Source organism: Candidozyma auris, chromosome 2 (genome assembly GCF_003013715.1).
Source record: "Candidozyma auris chromosome 2, complete sequence".
NCBI lineage: Eukaryota > Fungi > Ascomycota > Pichiomycetes > Serinales > Metschnikowiaceae > Candidozyma > Candidozyma auris.
The window spans coordinates 1,389,559-1,408,509 of NC_072813.1; the positions used below are offsets into that span (position 1 = coordinate 1,389,559).

Consider the following 18,951-nt stretch of genomic DNA (forward strand, 5'->3'; position numbering starts at 1 on the left):
TCGTCGCCTTCTTTCGCCCTCTTTCCGCTGCCTGTGCAATATGGGTGTGCGCACATTTGATGGAAGCTACACTAAGCGAGGTAAAAAAAGAGCCCATCAAACCCCCAGTCCGTGGCTCTTTCGCTACCACCCTTCCAAAGTTACTGCCATTTACCTGCCTAACACAATTCAACCGCAGTCTTCCCACCTCATTCATCCACGTCGACCACTTTGCTCATAGCACCTTCCGACCCTTTATGCACAGACCACTTCAATGACCACTTTTCTACCCACGTCGAGTGCTTGCCACTTGCTACAGTTGCCCCCCACAGAAAAGGATGACAGACTCAACTTGAACGTGCGGACGGGCTCTGCGCTGATTCTTCACCACTCCATGGTGTTCACGTTTGGTGGGCTCACGGTCGGGTTGGACTTGAACACCAACGTGCATGTCCAGAACATTCTGAAGACGTTTTTGCTGAGGCTAGGGCCCAACAAGCTGAAGAAGATAAGAAAGTACTTGTCGGGTGAGTTGTTTTACTTGAATCTTCTCTCAAAGACATGGTTCAGAGTGAACATCCCGGAGCTGGCTCCAAGGCCTAAGCCAAGGCTCTTTCATGAAATGGCAAGGGGAAACAACTGCATCTATGTCTTTGGTGGGCTTGTGTTTCCTGAAGACGGAGACGAGCTGACTGACGAAAAAGCTAGTCGCTTGGTCCCCTGCAACGATCTCTGGAAGTTCGACTTGCGGACCAAAAGCTGGACTTTACTTCACGATGGCTCGGGCTTCCAATTGGCGTCCAACATTCCTCTGCCGAGGTACTGTCATAAGATTACGAAAATCAACAGTCTTCATTTTGCTAGAAAGAAAGACCACTGTGGCTTGATCATCGCCGGCGGCCAAGACGGTAACCTGAACCCTCTATACGACAACTTCGCTTTTGACCTTGTGGAGAAAAAGTACGTGGATGCTGGTAATCCGATATTCTTCACAGCGTCCTCTGGTGACGACAACAAGGACAAAGCTCTGGGCTTGTCTCAGTTCGATTCGGTCAATGCCGACAAAAACACAAACGTCAACTACATTAACAGCGTCATCGTCAATTTCTCAGAAGAGGTCGAGCATCATCATCATCATCTTCATCGCAATGCCCATGGCCACGATAGGCGTGAGTCGGAAACACACGGGCCTATCGTTCAGGATATCACAACAAACGAAGAGGAGTCGATAATACTATACTCTCCCACCAGTAATGATGACAAATCAGAGGTGATAAATCCACTTTTGTCCTTCAGGATAGGCAAGAAAGTCAACAAAGGTAAAGTCATGCCACTACATAGGAAGAAGGTAGATGGCAATGAGCATCGCGCGAGCTTGATTAAGCATCTTGTTCCCCACAACTTAAGGTTTCCTACAGGCGGCCTATTTGGTCAAAACCTAGTAATTGTGGGGTTCTTACCAAACGATTTCGACATATCCATATTCATCTACAACAAACCCACGGGGAAGTGGTCGAGACTTAACATATTCTGTCATCACGACTACGGCTCTCATAGGTTTTGGGGAGGATTTGCTTGGACTTCGCACCACAAGGTTGTTCTTCTAGGCAACTATGTCACGTCGAGAACAACCAGCAGTGTTCGGTACTTTTCCTCTATGATAACCGTGAGCTTGCCCGTCACCAACATCCTTGCTTCGTTTGAATTATCAGGAAGTCATTTTCATGGTCCTGATGGGAAGAAGTATGTCGCGAACGAGACAAGCTCAACAGAGGAATTTGCATCCGCAAGTTCTTCTGCCGAGGATTCGTCTTCAATGAGTGAACTTGATGAAGAAGAGATACCCGATTTCAACCCTGCTCGTAAATTCTCGACTATGTCGTCGAAAAGCGAAAGTAAGGCACCTGGTACCAACATGAGTTTCAATGAATACGTTCACTACGCAGCTCCCAAAGTTAGCTATACTAAGATCAGGTCAGTGTTTCCACCCGCAGCAATCACTCTTGGGAGAAGTGCCTATGACAGATACGGAGACCTAATTTCAGACTTGGAATTGATATCCACCAGTGGAGACAGGATACCCGTTTCCATGACAGTCTTAAGAGAGAGGTGGGGTAAATATTTCATCGATTTACTTGCAAAGGCTTACGTTGGTGCGGTCGACAAGTTTGAATTTGATCACCTTCAAAGCCAGACTTCCCAAAAGCTCAGGGCATCAAGAAGTAGCGGCGGAAGCCAGGATTCAAGAAAACATGGAGCCTCAAGTGATGATGTGTCCAGTAACGAGCCACTCGCAGATAGGCATGATAAATCCTTTCACATCTCCATTCCATCTGTGAAACCATCTCAAAAAGACCCTCCTCAGTTTAGACTTCCTTTCCAAGATGGACCATCTTCTTCATCTTTATCTTCAAAAGAACCTGGTGCCGTTGATCCACACAGCAAAAGTACGGATAGAAAGCCCTCTGTTTCGTCATTTTCATCTGCGAACTCTTTGCTTACTTCACAGCTACAAGACATCCCTCCGCAATTGCCCATTCCAAACGAGCCTTTGCCCGCTGTTCCCGCCAGTCCGACAACGTTCAAGCCTGGATCTCGGAAAAACTCTAGTGATGCTTTATCGCCTCGAGCATCTCTTCTTCACACCCTTACAGTCTTGAGGAGCATTCCCTCGCATGGCGGAAAGTCACCTAGAGCATCTCCTTTTGCTTCACCCAGAGGCTCTATTTCGGCCTCTCATGAACAATCAATTACTGAAATTGCAGTGCCAGTTCCAAACAAATCGCTGAGCTTACAAGAAGAGGTAAAGTCATCTTTAGACATAATTGACACCGCTTTGGAGAGAAGAGGATCGTCGTCCACCAAGGAGTCCAGTACATCGGAGAGTCTGAGTAAGAAGATTTCCCTGGCTACTCCTACTCCAGCCACCGCTAGAAGCCTACATGAGGAGGTTGGTGAAGAACGAGGACCACATGAACATAATCATCATCATCACCATCACCATCACTATGCGCTTCTTGACTTCGAAAATCATGATGCAGAAACATTCAACATCGAGCCGTCGTTGGTCCCCCGAAAACTATACATTCCTTTCTGTACCAGCTCCCTTAAGGCTTTCGCCGAGTACATGTATACTGGTCAAGTGGGGAATAAGTGGACACTTAGGCCATGTCTTCTTGACTGTATGTTGATTGCAAGATACTTCAAGGTGCCTTTGCTATATGACTTGATTAGCGAAGTTCTCTTTGGCATTATTGGAAGAAAAGAAGCTCACATTGTGAAAGAAGGAAAGCGGTTGAAGAAAAAATATCTTCAGTGTTTTCGTGATCTTGGAAGACCTGTTGATAGTAATTTCAGACTTCCAATTGACGAATATGAGGGATTTATGGATACCGTCGACGATGGCTACTTAGACATTGCCCTATTGAGGAAATCTTCCAGTCTTCATAGAGCCAGTGTGTCCAGTCAAGGAAGCAAGCGTAAGCCTACCTCAACGAGCTCTAGTATCCCTGAAGAGACACCATACTTCAACGAAGGAGATTACTTCCAATTTCGAAGCAAAAGATTGGGGTCAGAAGAGCCCAAGTCACCAAGGTCAGGTTATGACTCGACAAAGCAAGCAACAGCCGACGAAGATAAATCGGAGGGAGATGAGGACGATATATTAAATGAGGGAAACCTCCATTTCCTTGACTTTATTGAGAATAAAACCTTTGGTGTCAACCCCAGATCAAAGTCGGTCTTCGACCGCCTGGCATACGACTCTGTTGCTTTCATGTCGAACGATGCTGAGGAAGAGGAAAAGGAGAAATCTCTCACGACTACCTTAGAAGTTCTTGTTGCTCCAGATTCTCCGCCTCCAAGCGATTACGTGATCGATCTTATTCACGAGATATCATCAATTTGCACGGACGTAAAACTCATGTTACGTTCGCTCAATGTGAAACAAATGTCGAAAGCGTTGAAGCAGACTGAGGAGGACTACCACAAGCTTGAAAGTTTGGCTCGTCAAGAACGTGAAGTCGACGAAGACAACAATCTGCAAATCACTATGAAACAGACGTCACCTACTAGGCCATCGGTGACGACGCTAAAGACGGGCAGTGGATCTGTGGCTTCTGTTCCGTTCAGGCGTCTGCAAACACTGGAAATCAGTGAGCAGATTCCGCCACCGTCGCAATTGCAAGGCATGAGATTGTCAACGTCGCTCAACACCACAACATCGGCTCTCAAATTCACGCCTCTTAAGTCTGCAACAACAGGTGGTAAAACATTTTCTAAGGGCCTGCTCGAAGACAACAAAGATTTGGACCGGCGCATTGCACAACTTGTGAAAGAAGATGAGAAGAAGAAGCTGAAGGCTGCCAAAGAAGAGAAGCAAAGATTGGCGAAAGAAGAGAAGCTAGCTGCTAAACAAAGCAAGCAGAGGGAAAAGGAAAAACAAAGAGAGGAGTTGTCGCATACGAAGCACAAGGCTACTCCTCTTGAAAGGAACCATACTGAGCCACAAGACTTCTTCTCTACGAAGCTGAACCGCGAAGATACCGATGAGTCTTCGTTGTTTTCGAAGCCATCGATCACTTCGAAAGACAAGAAAGGAAGCATTATACTGCGGATCGGACACAAACTCAAACATACCGAGCCGCTCAAGCACACGGAGTCTGTTGACAGTGATGTGAGGAGTATTTCCACAACTAAATCGTCCAGTAGCCAAACGTCAAACACTAGCAAGAAGTCGTCACGCAAGGTTGGATTATTTGGGTTGCGCAAGAGGAATTGAGAAACAAAAGGCAAGAGAGAAAAAAAAAATATATATATATATGGTATATATAGCTCATACGGAACGATGTAGATCGTCAGGAAAAACCAATATATGGAGTATTACAGAGGACAGAAGACAATTTTGCACCCATCCTACCCAGATCTCGAATGTGACTGTGGACACTAGCGCAAAAAGGAGGGCTTATTTCTCGCTTGAATCGACTAAGCACCCTAGCAGCATCCTTGACATAATCTCTTAGTGTCCTCAGATCAGCTCCAACAACCCTTGCGGTCAAAAAATACACACTGCTTGAGCAAGACAAAAGCAGACGTATGACGTTCCCATGCAACAAGGTCTAAAATCTCCGCCACCAAGACTCCACGTCTGAACCGTTTGCAAAAACAAAGAAAAAAAAATGCCATGTCTGGTTTAGAAGTAAGTCGGCTTTAGACAACACAGTAGTTGCGACGCCGCATTTTGCAACCACAGCAATCAAGCACAGCAACAGCAACAGGCGGAAACCCGGCCACGGGCTCGTGTGTTGCCAACTATAAAGCTGTCGGTCTCTGAAAAATGTAGAGAACATCACCAATTACCATCACTGTAAGCATGGCACCATCCCACAACCACACCACCTACAGATTGCACGACGGTAGCGAGATCCCAGCCATCGCCTTGGGCACTTGGAGATCCAGCAACGAAGACGCCCAGAAAGCCGTCAAGATCGCCTTGCAAAACGGATACAAGCACATCGACACCGCCTCTGCCTACGGCAACGAGGAAGGCGTCGGTAAGGGCATCAAGGAGTCTGGCGTCAAAAGAGAGAGAATCTTCCTCACCACCAAGTTGTGGAACACCGAGCACAAGAACCCCGAGGCTGCGTTGGACGCCAGCTTGAAGAGGTTGGGCACCGACTATGTCGACTTGTACTTGATGCACTGGCCTGTTTCCAACGACGATGACAGAGAGTCCAAGGACGAGGACTACGACTACATCGAGACATATAAGGCCATGCAGCCGCTTGTGGAGACCGGCAAGGCCAAGGCAATTGGCATCTCCAACTTCACCAAGGAAAGAGTTCAGAAATTGTTGGCTGACAAGGATGTGACCATCAAGCCCGTGGTGAACCAGATCGAGGCACATCCTTTGTTGGTGCAGCCAGAGTTGACTGAGTACTTGACCCAGGAGAACATCTTCGTCGAGGCTTACTCTCCGTTGGGCTCTCAGGGTTCTCCTTTGTTCAACGTTCCTGCCATCAAGGAAATTGCCCAGAAGTATGATGCTTCCGTGGGCCAGCTCCTCATCTCGTGGGCTGTCCAGAGAAAGACGGTGGTGTTGCCCAAGTCTGTTAACGAGGACAGAATCAAGGAGAATATCCAGACGGTGCACTTGAAGAAAGACGACTTCGAGGCCTTGACCAACTTGAGCGGCAAGTATGGTGTCCAGAGAACCAATGTTGTTCCCTGGAACGTGTTCTAAGCATGTAGTAATTAGAGAAGTTGTTGATATGAGTGTAGTGGAGAGGGCTGAATGGCTGCGAAAATGGCTGCGAAAATGGCTGCGAATTATTCCGTGTTCCCCACAAAACGCCTGATGCCAATTTTGCGAATTATTCCGATCACCTTACTTTTTCGATTGTTCATCACTAGCCTCTTAGACCAACTATTAGCACACATAGACAATGCAGAACAAGGAAATCAACAAAGAGCTCGTGCAGTGGGCTTACGACAATCTCTCAAACCTTCCTCGTGGAGAGGAGTACGAGAAGATGATTCTGGGGATGCCTTACGACTGTTTCAACAGAGAGCTCTGGTTGGCACGGAACTTGTCGACGGAAATGGCTCTTGACTACGCCAACATTCGTATGAAAGATTTCAACTACGACCTTGACAAGTACTACAACGCCCGCTACGAGTACTTGCAGAAGCTCTTGGGCAAAGTGGAGCCCGACCTTGTACTTGAGGCGCCCTTCTACGTCGACTACGGGTGCAACACCAAGTTTGGAAAGAAGAATTACTTCAATTTCAATCTTACCCTTTTGGATTGCACGTTGATAACGTTTGGCGATAACGTCATGGCCGGACCCAACGTGACCTTCACCACGGCGACCCACCCAACCGACCCCACACTCCGATTGAAGGGCGTCGAGTACGCTGCTCCTATCACTGTGGGCAATAACGTGTGGTTTGGCAGCAATATTGTTGTATTGCCGGGCGTGAACATTGGCGACGGCGCTGTGATTGGAGCTGGCAGTGTCGTGACCAAGAATGTCCCTGCCTACACGGTTGTTGTGGGCAACCCGGCCAAGGTCTTGAAGACATTAACACCTGAAGATAACATTGAAGAAATCAAGGAGGACTTGAAGTGAATTACAAAAGAGAGCGTCCACAAGCATAACTACCTAGAAGTAAAAGAACATCGTGAGCCATTGAGCTGTCGTAGACCGTTCTCGAGCCAACATGATACTAATCGCACGTGTAGTTCAAGGTGTAGGCCGTATGATGAAGACCCTATAATTTCTGATTTTGCTGTTTATTGAATGCAATGTCGCAAAATGCAATGCTTGTTGTAAGATTCTGTTTGAATGTTCTTCATGAATGTCTGGGTGCTGTGATTGCACACACTGCGATCGCATTCCATGCTGTCCTTCAATGACAACACTAAGGTAGGCAAAAATAAAAGTTTGGCATGGAACGGGTTCAAATTTTTTTTCAAAAGTGCCATATCATTTGCCAAACCCTGTAACCTACGGATCTGTATTCCTACAACCTCCAAGTACCCATGCTCCAACCTACTCATACTGCATAGCCTATATGGTATATCTCACCTGAGTTTATCAACACTTCACTACCACACATCAACGGAATATGAGCAATTGGAACTCTGGACCCGATCCGCTGGAATTTGTGATACCAGATGAGCCAGCTGGTTCACAAAACACATCGACTAGAGCAGCTTCTCAGCAACAACAAGCATCTTCACTGTTCTCGTGGACACCGAAAGTCGATCTCTCGTCTGCGTTTACGCCTTTCACCAAATCCTCCCAGTTTCAGCAGAATAACACAATCAGAGAACGCCAGTACACAGGCGGAGACACCTTGGATGAGCCTGTTTGGGAAACTTTAAAAAGAGACTTGCTTCAGATCTGGAGAAGATTGGCGGTTGTTGTTTGGCCAGCGCAGTTGCAACAGATGGCTTCTAAGAACCAGCGGAAGTTGCTTGATTTTGCGTCCAGCAATGGTGTTAGGTTGCCGTCTCTGATGGTCCATGCGACCAGTGTGCCTGAGGACGAAGAAGATCACCAAAGTCTGGATGAAATGACTGCGCTAGATTGGGACCTTTGGGGACCCCTTGCATTTTCGTTGGCGTACTCGGTCACCATGGGTCTTTTGGCACCAAAAGCTCAAACGAATATTGTCTTTTCAGGTACCTTCTCATTTACGTGGCTTTTTTACTTGGTTGTTGGCTTGAACATACAGCTTTTGGGAGGTACCATTTCGTTCCTTTCTGCCATCTCAGCTACTGGCTACTCAATGTTTCCCTTGGTAGTGGGCGCCCTTGTCAACGGAATCCTTATAAAGTGGAGATTCATTCGCTTGATCATTATGTTCGTGTTGAATGCCTGGAGCGTCTACGCAGCAACAATGAGTCTAAGGTGCCTGGGCGTGCTCCCAGGAAGAGTATTTTTGGCTATATATCCAGTGGCGTTGATGTACGCGGTGCTCAGTTGGCTAGTTGTTATTACATAATGAGCTGATTATACTAGCAATATGCTGAGAAGGCAAAGAATGACGATCCTGCCTGAGTGCAGAATAAATGCAGCTCCGCTGTGTTGTTTTGGGGGTGATGTGGACTGATTCGACGGAGCTCCTGAGCTCGTGTTTGATGTCGATGTGCTTGATGACGATGACGAGGTAGAATTGCCCGAAGTGTTTGCTGATAATATTTGAAAGGAGTCAACTCTAGGAGCGAACCCCACTCTGGCATTTTGAAGATCGAAGATTGTATAAAATTGATTGAGGAAACTTGCACCAAGAATCCAGCTAGTTGACTCTGACGTGCCCTGAAGCTTTGATGCACAGTACCCTTGTAGAACGGTGGCCTCGTATGGCAGAGCACGAATTTGCGACACAGGCACTTCGAATTTGTTACCGCTTATGTTGAAGGCAAAATCACCGGTGGCATTACACTTGAATGCGAAATTGCCCTTTTGGTCGCTGACGTAGTCAGTACCAAATGCAGCTTTGTGAAGGGCTTCAGCGTCTTCGAGAGGGAGTGCCATTCCCGTGGTGCCAGTATCTATTATAGCGCCTCTGCTAGCATTGATAGCAGAGTTTTGTTTATAACTTACACTGGAGATATTGACCATCCAGAAGTGTTGATCGTTCGGAAGCACATCACAGTACTTCACTTCTGAGGTTGCCAATTTGTTAGCATGCCTCGAGGCGTCGTTACCCGTTATGAAAACACCCTTCAACGTGCTATTGATATTTGAAGCGCCATCTAGAAGAACGGCAAACTGCATTGCATCGATGTCGCCTGCCTGATAAAGTTGATGAATCAAATTGGACTGCTCATTCCCGCTGTAGCTTGCCTGGACGCCTAGAATGCCGCTGATATGGAAATCCTCGAAGAAAGACGGCGCTGTCAGGGCCAACCCAAACGAGTAATTCGTTAGGCGTAGCTTGTTGCCAATGGTAACCTGGAGATCGTTTTCTATGGTGTCAACCATTTTTCCCTCGACGTTACTGCCTGAGTACGAAAGAGAGAACAGGGAGCCAGACACGATGCTTTTCTGGAACTTGGCTGCGTTCGAGCACGCTTTATCAGAACATGATTCGTTCATAATCCACGAGATACCGCTGCCTGTATCCAAAAGTAAAGGGAACGAGGTGCCGTCACTATCTTGAGAGCCCACAGACAGATTGATGTAGTAGATCGAATTGGCCAGGTCTGTCCAAAGCGGGAGCACAGATTCTCCCAAGGATACTTGTGGGCCCGAAGCTTGCTTCAGCACATGATTCGCTGGAGCGTCTTGTGCCAATGGCCTGGCAGCTTGAATGCCTGATTTAGATACCACCCGTGCCATAGAAGGTACTCGGAAGTCTTGCACGGGCGCAAGCGCTAGCGCCGTCGGAAGAATTGTCCAGAGGAGCATGCAAAATGACTTGAAAGTTTTATGAAATAGGCTAAACGAAAACTGTTCTGCTTTTCTGAAGAATCCAAGTGTAGTGATAAACTTTGATTATCACGAAGTGAGCAAAACACAACGCATATAAGGCGCGATGTGAACCCGAAAAATAAAAAATATGAAGGACCCAGATCTCGTCAAGAGTCCCCTACTTTGCATGCATTGTCCTACGGTGCGTTTTATCTCGAGGCGATGGCCCCGGTTTCCAAAAATACCGTTTGAGAGACGATTTGTCTCAAATTGGCGTCTTGCACCGCCCGGTTGCAGAAATCGCCCAATGCTAGCGACTGTGCGTGTTTTGGTCGCGTCTGGGACCACCACCAAGAGAAAGCGATTGGCGAATCAAAACAGGAGATGAGTCTAGACTCTAGAGATCGTTTCTCAAGTCACGTTTGGAAGATTCATGAATTAATTAAGCTGATAGAGAGAATTCTTGGGAAAACAGCTTTACGCCAGAGGAAGTGTAAGGCTATGCCAGCGGACGGTTGCAAATATGTCGCGGCTTGGTCAGTGCAAGTTTTACCCCAAAGGTCCCCTTCAATTTTTGACACAGACATGCCACGGAAAAACAAACTATACCCCTGAGATCGCCTTTTTCTTCTCATCACGACAGCTTTCTTCTTCTACTAAATCTGGGGTGTTTGAGCAGATTGACTCGACCTTTGCTGAGGCAGCCACGACATTGTCGCAAGCTGTGCCTTACGCGAGTCAATGTATCTCTTGTTTACATCACCTGACTAACATACACTTCCATTCGCTTGACCGTTGTAAGTCTGCACCACACGAAGCTTGCAAAATGGGTCTCGCCTGTTGCTGTCTTCTGGAACGCTCTGCGGGACATATTTCTTTTTTTTATACAATGTAGCTCATCGTGCGTGCACCAGATTCAAAGTGAACGTGATGGGCGTTTATGGAATGGAATGGAATGTAATGTAATGTAACAATTTGGCTGTTGGAAGCGTTGTGTGTAATCCAATGCCATGCTCTACTCTTGTTCAGTGTATCATGTCTTGTGGGCGTTTACGTTTTTCTGGAGCTATGCGCAAGGTCTGTCAAAACTCAATGGCTGCGAAAGCTGCGTTCCTTCGATTGTGTCTGTGAACGCTATCTTTTTATTTGACTGATAGCCATGTGAGCTCAACAGACTCAATCAACGAAGTTCTTCTTCATAGACAATAACCTTATCAAAGTTTATAAAACTATATCGCAATAGAAAACAAACCCCCAATCAGCTTAACTTTTAGAGTCACTTACCCTACAAAGGTGTAAGCTTCCCTCGGATCAGGCGGCACGCATCTGATATCTAACATCCATTGTAAAATTAGTGAAGATTAACACTCAGAGCCAGTTATTTTGAACACAGGCTGCTCTTATCGTCTACGTTTCTTTTCCTAATTTTTACGAGTTCACTAATTGGTTTCGGGGGCTCAATTTTCGAATGCGACATTCATAAATTTTGACCTTTTATGTGTTGATGCGGATAATTTTGACCTCAAAACTCGGAGAAATTGATGTATAGCGTATTCGACATGGCTTTAGAAATCGCAGAGTTCTACGATTTTCATTTGCACTGGCCCATCCGGTAAGCCTCGGGGCTCCGGCATGTGAGGGTTCGACTCCCTCAGCAGAAAACATTTTATGATGAACAACATGGATGTGAACAATCTCTGAGTGACTCTAACGAGCTCACATAGATTAAAACACCTGCCTTCCTACTGAGAATGTTAGTTTTTTCTTTTTCTATTTCCTAGGGGTGCTTTGGCAATTGAATGAGTATTATTACACAAGATGCTTAATGATAAATAGCTAGGCTTTCTGGCTGCAAAATTGGGCCACTAACCGCCCTTCTGACGCCTCTTTTGCCTCTCCATGGCGGCAATTTTCTTCAAGTCATCCTCGCTCGGCTCGTAGATGTGCCAGATAGTATAGTGCGGTAACCCGCCGACTTTGAAGCCCATCTTCTTTGCCATCTTTCCGAATGCCTCGGTCTCTGCGTGGTTCAAAAATGTAAATGCTGGGAAATGAACGCCCTGTCTGAAGATTTTTGCTTTTGCAAGTATAGAAACACCACCCACACCATCTAGGTCAAGAACCTCGTTGGGATTGCCGTTGGCATCTCGCAAGTACGCCAAATGCACTCTCCATGTCGGGTATTCGGCGTAACCTTCCACGATAACATCGTCCTCGTCGAGTTTCTTGGCGAGTTCAAGAGCAGCGTCTGATTCGACCCACGAGTTGAGATCGTACGGCTGCTCATTGTCCAAAAAGCTCGGTAACGGCCTCCAGATATTGGGAACCATGACATCATAGTCGAACTTCATCAAATCTTGGATAACTGACCCGGGACACGTTTCGATATCAACGTCTCTCCAGTAAACCCACGAATGGTGAGGTTGCAAAGCACTGGCTGTGAGCCAATTTCTCGCTCTGCCCATTAGTTTTCTACGGATCCCTTGCACTTTCACCGCGTGTCTGTCACTGAATCCCTGGCCAATTACCTGACCAAAGTCCTTGACGTAAATGGAAACCGACCGAAATGGTGTTCTATAGCCCTTGTGCCATGTCTCCGGGGAGTTGTAAGCCTTTCTAACGTTCTCCATGTATGCCTGGTCCATGTAGTTCTCGTACAAGTCATTTGTTCCTTTCACTGAGTTTTTCAACTTGTCCTGTTCTGCCATTAAAAGTTCGTCTGCCAATGTGCCGTTCTGCAAAGAAATGGAGTATTTGAATACGGATTCCAACGTGGTGTCGCCAGGAGAACAGTCGGAAACCAAAAATGCAATATCAATCAACGAGTGGTCGTACGTAAGGTTCATGATGTTTTGAAAAGCCATGGGTAAAACGTGCTCAGCGTTTCTAAGGGGCATTAAAAACAACACTACCTCGTTGGCAGACTCGCCCCTGGTGGTGCCTTGGTAGTCATTCAAATCGTAGAAACTCACCGTTTCTTTGTAGATTCTTTCAGCTTCTTCATCTGTTGCAGCATCCTGCGGTTCGACTTTCTGGACCCCATCTTTTGTCACAGTATATAGATCATAGTCCTCAGTCAAGACGGCCTTTTCCTGGATCAGAAAGTTGAATTTTGTCTTTCTTTGAAGAAATCCCCATATTAATAGTAGGATCACCGCTCCAATGAAGATTCCTCGGATCAAGCCCCGAGAAGGTCGTCTGGGACGAAAACGATTGTTGTATCTTTTGGTTAGTGTCTCCTGATGAAAAACAGAGGAAAATTAAAAAAGGAAAAAAAAAAAAAAACTTTACATACATTGGAAGGTCCGACGCTTTATCCTTAAACACCATGGCGGCAACTAAACGGTTTCCTGACTTTAGGATGGTGTAGAAGCGTGGGATTAGAAATGGCTTTTGACTAGGGAATATACAAAATACCCGAAAGCTTCACTCCAATAGGTAGCCATAGCTGTCGGGCACATTCCCTCGTGGACTGTGTACAGGACACACCACCAAAAGCAACCTCACACTAACACATTGGTAAAAAGTACCCTAAACGACTTCTTCGAGATTGTTTTGCTCTGGCTTGAACCATTCGTCACGCAATGTATTCCAGCACTTTCTTGCCACGTCCAGTGCTGCCTCTTCTCCCTGCTCAGAACGCCCTTCGATGTATACCTTGAGCTTCGGCTCGGTTCCAGAGCCTCTGCAGGTGAAGCGCACCTTCTCTGCTGGCAGTTCCCGTGGCTGCAAAACGGCGGTAATCATATGGGACGAGGCATCCACAGGGAGCTCGGGCTTGTTATTTGAAGTGGCCAGGTCAAAGCCCAAAGTGAGATCACGCCATTCAACAACATCGAAGTCAGCAAGCTTCTTGGGGTAGTGTTCCCCTTCTGGGTACAGCTTTCTTATTGTGTGGTTGAAAATACGTGGAGTCGTCTCTGTGTCGGGAGTTTTGTAGTAACCATTGCACTCCTTGTAGTAGCCGTAATTGGCATAAATCTCTTCAAGTTTGGTGGCGATGTCCACTTTGCCGCTGCTGAACCACCTTTCGTAGAGCTGAAGCCACATCACGGCGGCAGAAATGCCATCCTTGTCGTCGACAACACCGAACATGTACCCAATGGCCTCCTCATATCCAAATGGTACACTGTATCCCTCGGATTTAAGATCAATAGCCTTATTTCCGATCCACTTGAATCCAGTCAATGTGCTTGTGAAGTTGAAGTGTAACTTGTCTGCCATGGAGCCGAGAAGCTGAGATGATACTGTCGAGTTCAAAAGCCATGTCTTCTTGAGGTCCTCTTTGGGAGTGAGTTCCTCGATCACGTAAGCAGCAAACAAGATACCAATCTCGTTCCCTGTGAGCTGCTGCCATTTTCCAGTGTCTTTTCTCTTGAAAGCGACACTGAAGCGATCCGCATCAGGATCGTTGGCCAACACTAAAGACACATTTTCCTCGTCTGCTTTTCTGATGGCCAAATCCAATGCACCTTTCTCTTCTGGATTGGGGAACGACACCGTCCTAAAAGTGCCGTCAGGGTCAGCCTGCTCGGGAACGACTTTGAGCTTCTGCTTCAATTCAAAGTGTGAGAGAACTTTTTCGAATATTTCAAGTCCGACGCCGTGAATAGGCGTATATACAAAGCCAAAAGAAATCGTAGGGCTGTTGATAAGCTTTGCTTTTACTTCGCCAACATACAACTTTGTGAGCTCTTCTTTGGCAAGAACCAAGCTACCATCTTCCAAACCCTTCCGAAGATTATTCCTCACATCCCAGTTGCCCTCCCACGGCAACAAGTTCTCCTCTATACATGCTGCGATGCCCGTATCGTGAGGAGGAATGATCTGACACCCATTCCCGTAGTACACTTTGTACCCATTGTCGTAGGATGGGTTGTGAGATGCTGTTATCATGACACCCGCCAGAGCCTTGTACGCCTTCACACCATATGCAACCATTGGCGTGTGAACGTACAGTTTGTCGCCCAGGTCGTCGGAAGAAGGGTCTGTTTCGCCAGAAAGATTGCTGGCTGTACCTAGATAGTAGACTCTGAAGCCAGCCTTCAATGCAACACTGGCAGTGACTTCAGCAAATCTCTGCGAGTGTAATCTTTGGTCGTAACCAACTACAATCGAGAGCTCTTGCCCATCTTTGACAAGCTTACGCAAATACGCAACCAAACCCTGGGTAGTCTGAAGAACAGTGGTGTCGTTCATGCGGGAGAATCCGTGTTCCATTCTTCCACGAAGACCTGCGGTGCCAAAACTAATACGCTTCGAGAGCCCCTTGTCTAATTCGTCCCAGGACAGAGATCTAGCGGATTCTATGTAGAAGTCTTTTTCTGAAGTTGGACAGCACTTGTGCCATAATCTGGCCAAGTCAAGAAGACGTTGCTTTTCTTGATCTGTATACTCCTTATTCTGTGACATTTGTGGTGATAGTGATGACGATTTTGACCAAATAGACGGCGATGGAGAACGAGGATTCTCCTACTTCTTTCTATATTCCTGTGCAATGCGCACACAATGAAGCAATCAGCCCATGGCTCGTCTTCCTCTACATTATTTTGCAGCCAATTCCACCTGCACTTTTTTTTTTATGTTTTTATTTTTATTTTTTTGGAATAACCTATCATGCAACTTTATCCATGATCTTTCGTAGCAAAAAAGCTCTTAGTCCTCTCTATCTAAAGTGAGGTATTGCACATGTTCTTTTGTCAAGGCAACAAACTTTGGAAGATAGTCTTGACCTTCGTCCTCGTGGAAAACGTTTACTAACTGTAGAATTGGCTTGTCAGGATTGCTTTTGCATAATCCCTCTACCCATTTTTTCTCCTTCTTGATGTAGAAACTGAAGGACAACTCGTTTGTCGCCTCAATGTAAGTTGCAAGGACCAGGGAAGCCTTGTCTAGACTGAAAAGCGCCTTTCCCTCGTGTTCGATTTCGTGCAAAAGAGAGTTTTTGCGTAGGTCGAACACCTGCGTTGCCCCCTTGTCTTCGTTGTAAGTCCCGGCCAAAAGCCAGTACCCGTTGAGGGCAAATTGGAGCTTTACGAACGAAGTGTACTTGGTTCGAATGCTGGCAACTTTGTCGTTGGAGATCGTATCGACAATCACCACCTCTCCTTCGTCAGACGCAAGCGCTAGTAGTCTTCCGTCCACATGTAAAGCCAGAGCAGCTATTTTGAATCCCACATCTCCGGAATCAAACACTTCCTTCTCGCCGTCAATGATAATCCACCGATCTTCCGTCACGCATATAATGATATGTGCCGTGGGGTGAGCTATGACGTTGCTAATGTACTTGTGACTGTGACGGAAGGAACCATCGTTTTTCCCATCCACGGAGTAAAACTGAATCTTTGTCTTTTGCGCAACCACAATCTTCTCTCCATCGCCAGAGTATGCGATGCCTGTAGCGTTCGACGTCTTGACCGTCAGTTTCGAAGGAAGTTGCAACACTTTGGCCTCGTCAAAAATAGCTATTTCCCCTGTACTGCTCAAGGCAATTGAGTTTTTTGGATTCTTCATCTTATGTGGTTCGATCTCACTTTTGAACGATACCTTTTCAGAAAATGGAACCGTGAGCTTCTGGCTCTTGTGTAACTTGAACAAGTGCTGCTGAGCCGACTCAATCTCTTGGGCTACCGAAGGTGGCAACTTACCACTTTCATTCTGAATCTCCTTCTCTTGTTCTCCGTTTTCCCCAGCAACGCCATCTGACTTCCCATTTTCCACCTCCTTGACCTCAGTATCCACATCCATTGAGCCCTGCCCAAACAGCTTCGAAAGCTCTACAAGCGCATTTCGAGCCTCGTCTCTTTCCTTCAATGCCCTCGCTGCCACCCTCACAGCAGCATCGTACTGGTACAATGCAGCACTGAGCTGCTGCTTGGTATCATGGAGCTGTTTTCTCAAGGTGAAGGATTCAAGCGCCAAAGCGTCCCATTCGTTTTGGAACGCGGCCAACATGGTGGGAATCGAATTGAACGCAGGTGGTTTTGGTGGAACTATCACGGGTTCCTTATTCTTAACTTCAATGAGCTCCTCAACCGCTAGGGCGTCCTCGGTGATGGGATCTTTTCCCGTGGTGGAGATATATGAGGCGATTAGTCTTTTTTCAAAAATGCACCCACTTCTCGGCGACACCACGGGCTCCTGAGCCTCTTCTCCCGATAATGAGCAGAGCATGGTGAGCTTTGAAGGAGTGTATATGATGTAGGTAGTATTAGTGGTAGTATAGCAGCTGTTGATAGTTTGATGAGAAGTGCTCTTAATGAGGGTCTCTACACACACTGGATTTCGCAGCCATTACGGGGGTACGAGAAACCCTGACGATGAGAGATTTCACAAAGGTAAAGGAAATCGAAGGAAACTAAGGTGGATTTATAGTCCTTTCTGGGGGCAAAATTTGCATCTTTGTTTGTCTCTAGCCGTATGTAAGTAAGCTGTATGCCATGCTACCTTTTTTTTTTTTTTTTTTTGTGTGTCTAAGATAGCTACGAACTCTTTCCAAAATGTCATGACGCATAAACTATATAGTACATCCCTATCTCGTTGCATGAGAACTTAGCGGACTAGTGGTAACCTTTGTGGTCATACGCCATGGGAGGCTCCTGAACCCTTCTGTAGCGTCTCTCGCCAGCAAAACAACCACAGCAGTAGCCAATGGCAGCAAGCACAACAACAAGGAACGCCGCCACCATTGCTGACCATGCAAATGCGTAGTACTGGACAGACAAGAACGACTTCAAGCCGTACTGGTCAATTTCTTTGTTGACTTCTTTTCTGACAAACACATAGGCGCCGGTGCTCAACCCAGCACCCAAAAGAATGCAGAGGAAAAAGAGCACCATTAAAAAGTAATTGAGGCACGATAGACAGCTGTTGTGTGGAGAGCAGCACAAGCCTGCGAATTGGAAGATGAATGAAATGAACGCTAAACAAACGCCTGCAAGCAACATTGCAAGCGCAGCTTTGGTGAGATTGTTAAGCAACGTCAAGTCGTCCTTCAAACTGCCCGGGAGATTGAGATCCTCGTAAGTAACAGATGCCACAATTGCAACAAGCTGCGCCTTGATGGTATCAGACAAGCTTGAGGGGAGAACGTCGAGACCATCGACATCTTCTCTGATGGCGTTGGTCATTTCACGTTTAACAATATCCAAAGGATCAAATTTAAAGCCAGGAACAGGATCGCTGCACCACACAAAGTGCACGTTATCTTTATTAAAATTCTCGCCAAAGTTGCCCAAACGGTCAATGAGAGCATCTGAGCTGTTCACTTCACGCATGTACCCCCTGCAATAACCCCAGTATCCAACACTGTAGTAGTCCGCAAGTCCCAAGTCGGTATAATTCAAGCCATTGACAAGGTTTTCAAGGTTGAGGCTATCAGCAAGGCCTTCGGCCAACGTAGCCAACGACAGCGGGATCGACGCCGTGGCAACCAACTCGGAAACCTTACTGGCGATGTCGCCGGTTTGGATGCTGTTGGCAGCTGTGGCAAACTGAGAAGTCAAACTGTTGATGTTGGCACCTCCGAAAAAAGAGCTAACGCCGTTGCCGAAGCCATCAGCCACAGACTCGATGTCAGACAACACGTCTCTTCGGGCAACAGCAGTCACGTACGCTTCGTCTGTGGTTGGAGTTGGAGTCTCTGTAATAAACGGCTGCACAGGTACATTTCTCTTTTGGTTGGCACCGGCGAAAAGTTTGCCGACATTGAGGTTGGTCACTTGGACGCCAATCAAGTAGTTGCTGGTGAGGTAGTTTTCTGCCTTGTAAGAGCCCACAATTGCCCAAGGTGTTAGAGCAATCGTGGCAAGCGTGAAGAAAAGCACCAAGAATCGGAAGAACATGGTGAAGCTGAAGTAGTTGGATATCGATTTAGATCAACGGGAAACCTTCTTTTTTAAATAGAAATAGTGGTTTTCGAAAAACGACTGCATGCATCGCTACCCACGCAGGTCGATGGTCAAAACAAATCTGGACAAAAGCGTGGCGCGGTGAAAGCTCAACAATAGTGACAGGGAAATTGCATTGAAGGCATGGCTGTAGGCTAATT

The 18,951-nt window shown here is 46.6% G+C and overlaps 9 protein-coding genes across 9 annotated transcripts; 4 read left to right on the forward strand and 5 right to left on the reverse strand. All coding sequences in view use genetic code 12, as the record gives it.

The window, feature by feature from the left end:
- Positions 1–253: 253 nt before the first annotated feature.
- On the forward strand, positions 254–4,759 carry MDS3 (Mds3p; the record flags this gene model as incomplete). The annotated part of the gene is made up of 1 exon (XM_029035616.2): positions 254–4,759. The coding sequence occupies one exon, from the start codon at positions 254–256 to the stop codon at positions 4,757–4,759; it is 4,506 nt and encodes a 1,501-aa protein (XP_028890858.2).
- A 591-nt stretch (positions 4,760–5,350) lies between these two features.
- On the forward strand, positions 5,351–6,220 carry CJI96_0002101 (aldo/keto reductase; the record flags this gene model as incomplete). The annotated part of the gene is made up of 1 exon (XM_029035617.2): positions 5,351–6,220. One exon carries the CDS (start codon positions 5,351–5,353, stop codon positions 6,218–6,220), a length of 870 nt encoding a protein of 289 aa, XP_028890859.2.
- A 202-nt stretch (positions 6,221–6,422) lies between these two features.
- On the forward strand, positions 6,423–7,109 carry CJI96_0002102 (acetyltransferase; the record flags this gene model as incomplete). The annotated part of the gene is made up of 1 exon (XM_029035618.2): positions 6,423–7,109. One exon carries the CDS (start codon positions 6,423–6,425, stop codon positions 7,107–7,109), a length of 687 nt encoding a protein of 228 aa, XP_028890860.1.
- Positions 7,110–7,608: 499 nt separating this feature from the next.
- On the forward strand, positions 7,609–8,490 carry CJI96_0002103 (uncharacterized protein; the record flags this gene model as incomplete). The annotated part of the gene is made up of 1 exon (XM_029035619.2): positions 7,609–8,490. One exon carries the CDS (start codon positions 7,609–7,611, stop codon positions 8,488–8,490), a length of 882 nt encoding a protein of 293 aa, XP_028890861.2.
- An 8-nt stretch (positions 8,491–8,498) lies between these two features.
- CJI96_0002104 (pepsin-like aspartic protease) lies at positions 8,499–9,830 on the reverse strand (the record flags this gene model as incomplete). The annotated part of the gene is made up of 1 exon (XM_029035620.2): positions 8,499–9,830. One exon carries the CDS (start codon positions 9,828–9,830, stop codon positions 8,499–8,501), a length of 1,332 nt encoding a protein of 443 aa, XP_028890862.2.
- A 1,937-nt stretch (positions 9,831–11,767) lies between these two features.
- VAN1 (Van1p) lies at positions 11,768–13,232 on the reverse strand (the record flags this gene model as incomplete). The annotated part of the gene is made up of 2 exons (XM_029035621.2): positions 11,768–13,124; positions 13,198–13,232. The coding sequence occupies 2 exons, from the start codon at positions 13,230–13,232 to the stop codon at positions 11,768–11,770; spliced, it is 1,392 nt and encodes a 463-aa protein (XP_028890863.2).
- A 201-nt stretch (positions 13,233–13,433) lies between these two features.
- On the reverse strand, positions 13,434–15,314 carry CJI96_0002106 (phosphoribomutase PRM15; the record flags this gene model as incomplete). The annotated part of the gene is made up of 1 exon (XM_029035622.2): positions 13,434–15,314. The coding sequence occupies one exon, from the start codon at positions 15,312–15,314 to the stop codon at positions 13,434–13,436; it is 1,881 nt and encodes a 626-aa protein (XP_028890864.2).
- A 243-nt stretch (positions 15,315–15,557) lies between these two features.
- CJI96_0002107 (E3 ubiquitin-protein ligase PRP19) lies at positions 15,558–17,075 on the reverse strand (the record flags this gene model as incomplete). Its single annotated transcript, XM_029035623.2, has 1 exon — positions 15,558–17,075. The coding sequence occupies one exon, from the start codon at positions 17,073–17,075 to the stop codon at positions 15,558–15,560; it is 1,518 nt and encodes a 505-aa protein (XP_028890865.2).
- Positions 17,076–17,461: 386 nt separating this feature from the next.
- Positions 17,462–18,745, reverse strand: CJI96_0002108 (uncharacterized protein; the record flags this gene model as incomplete). The annotated part of the gene is made up of 1 exon (XM_029035624.2): positions 17,462–18,745. The coding sequence occupies one exon, from the start codon at positions 18,743–18,745 to the stop codon at positions 17,462–17,464; it is 1,284 nt and encodes a 427-aa protein (XP_028890866.1).
- Between the last annotated feature and the right edge of the window lie 206 nt (positions 18,746–18,951).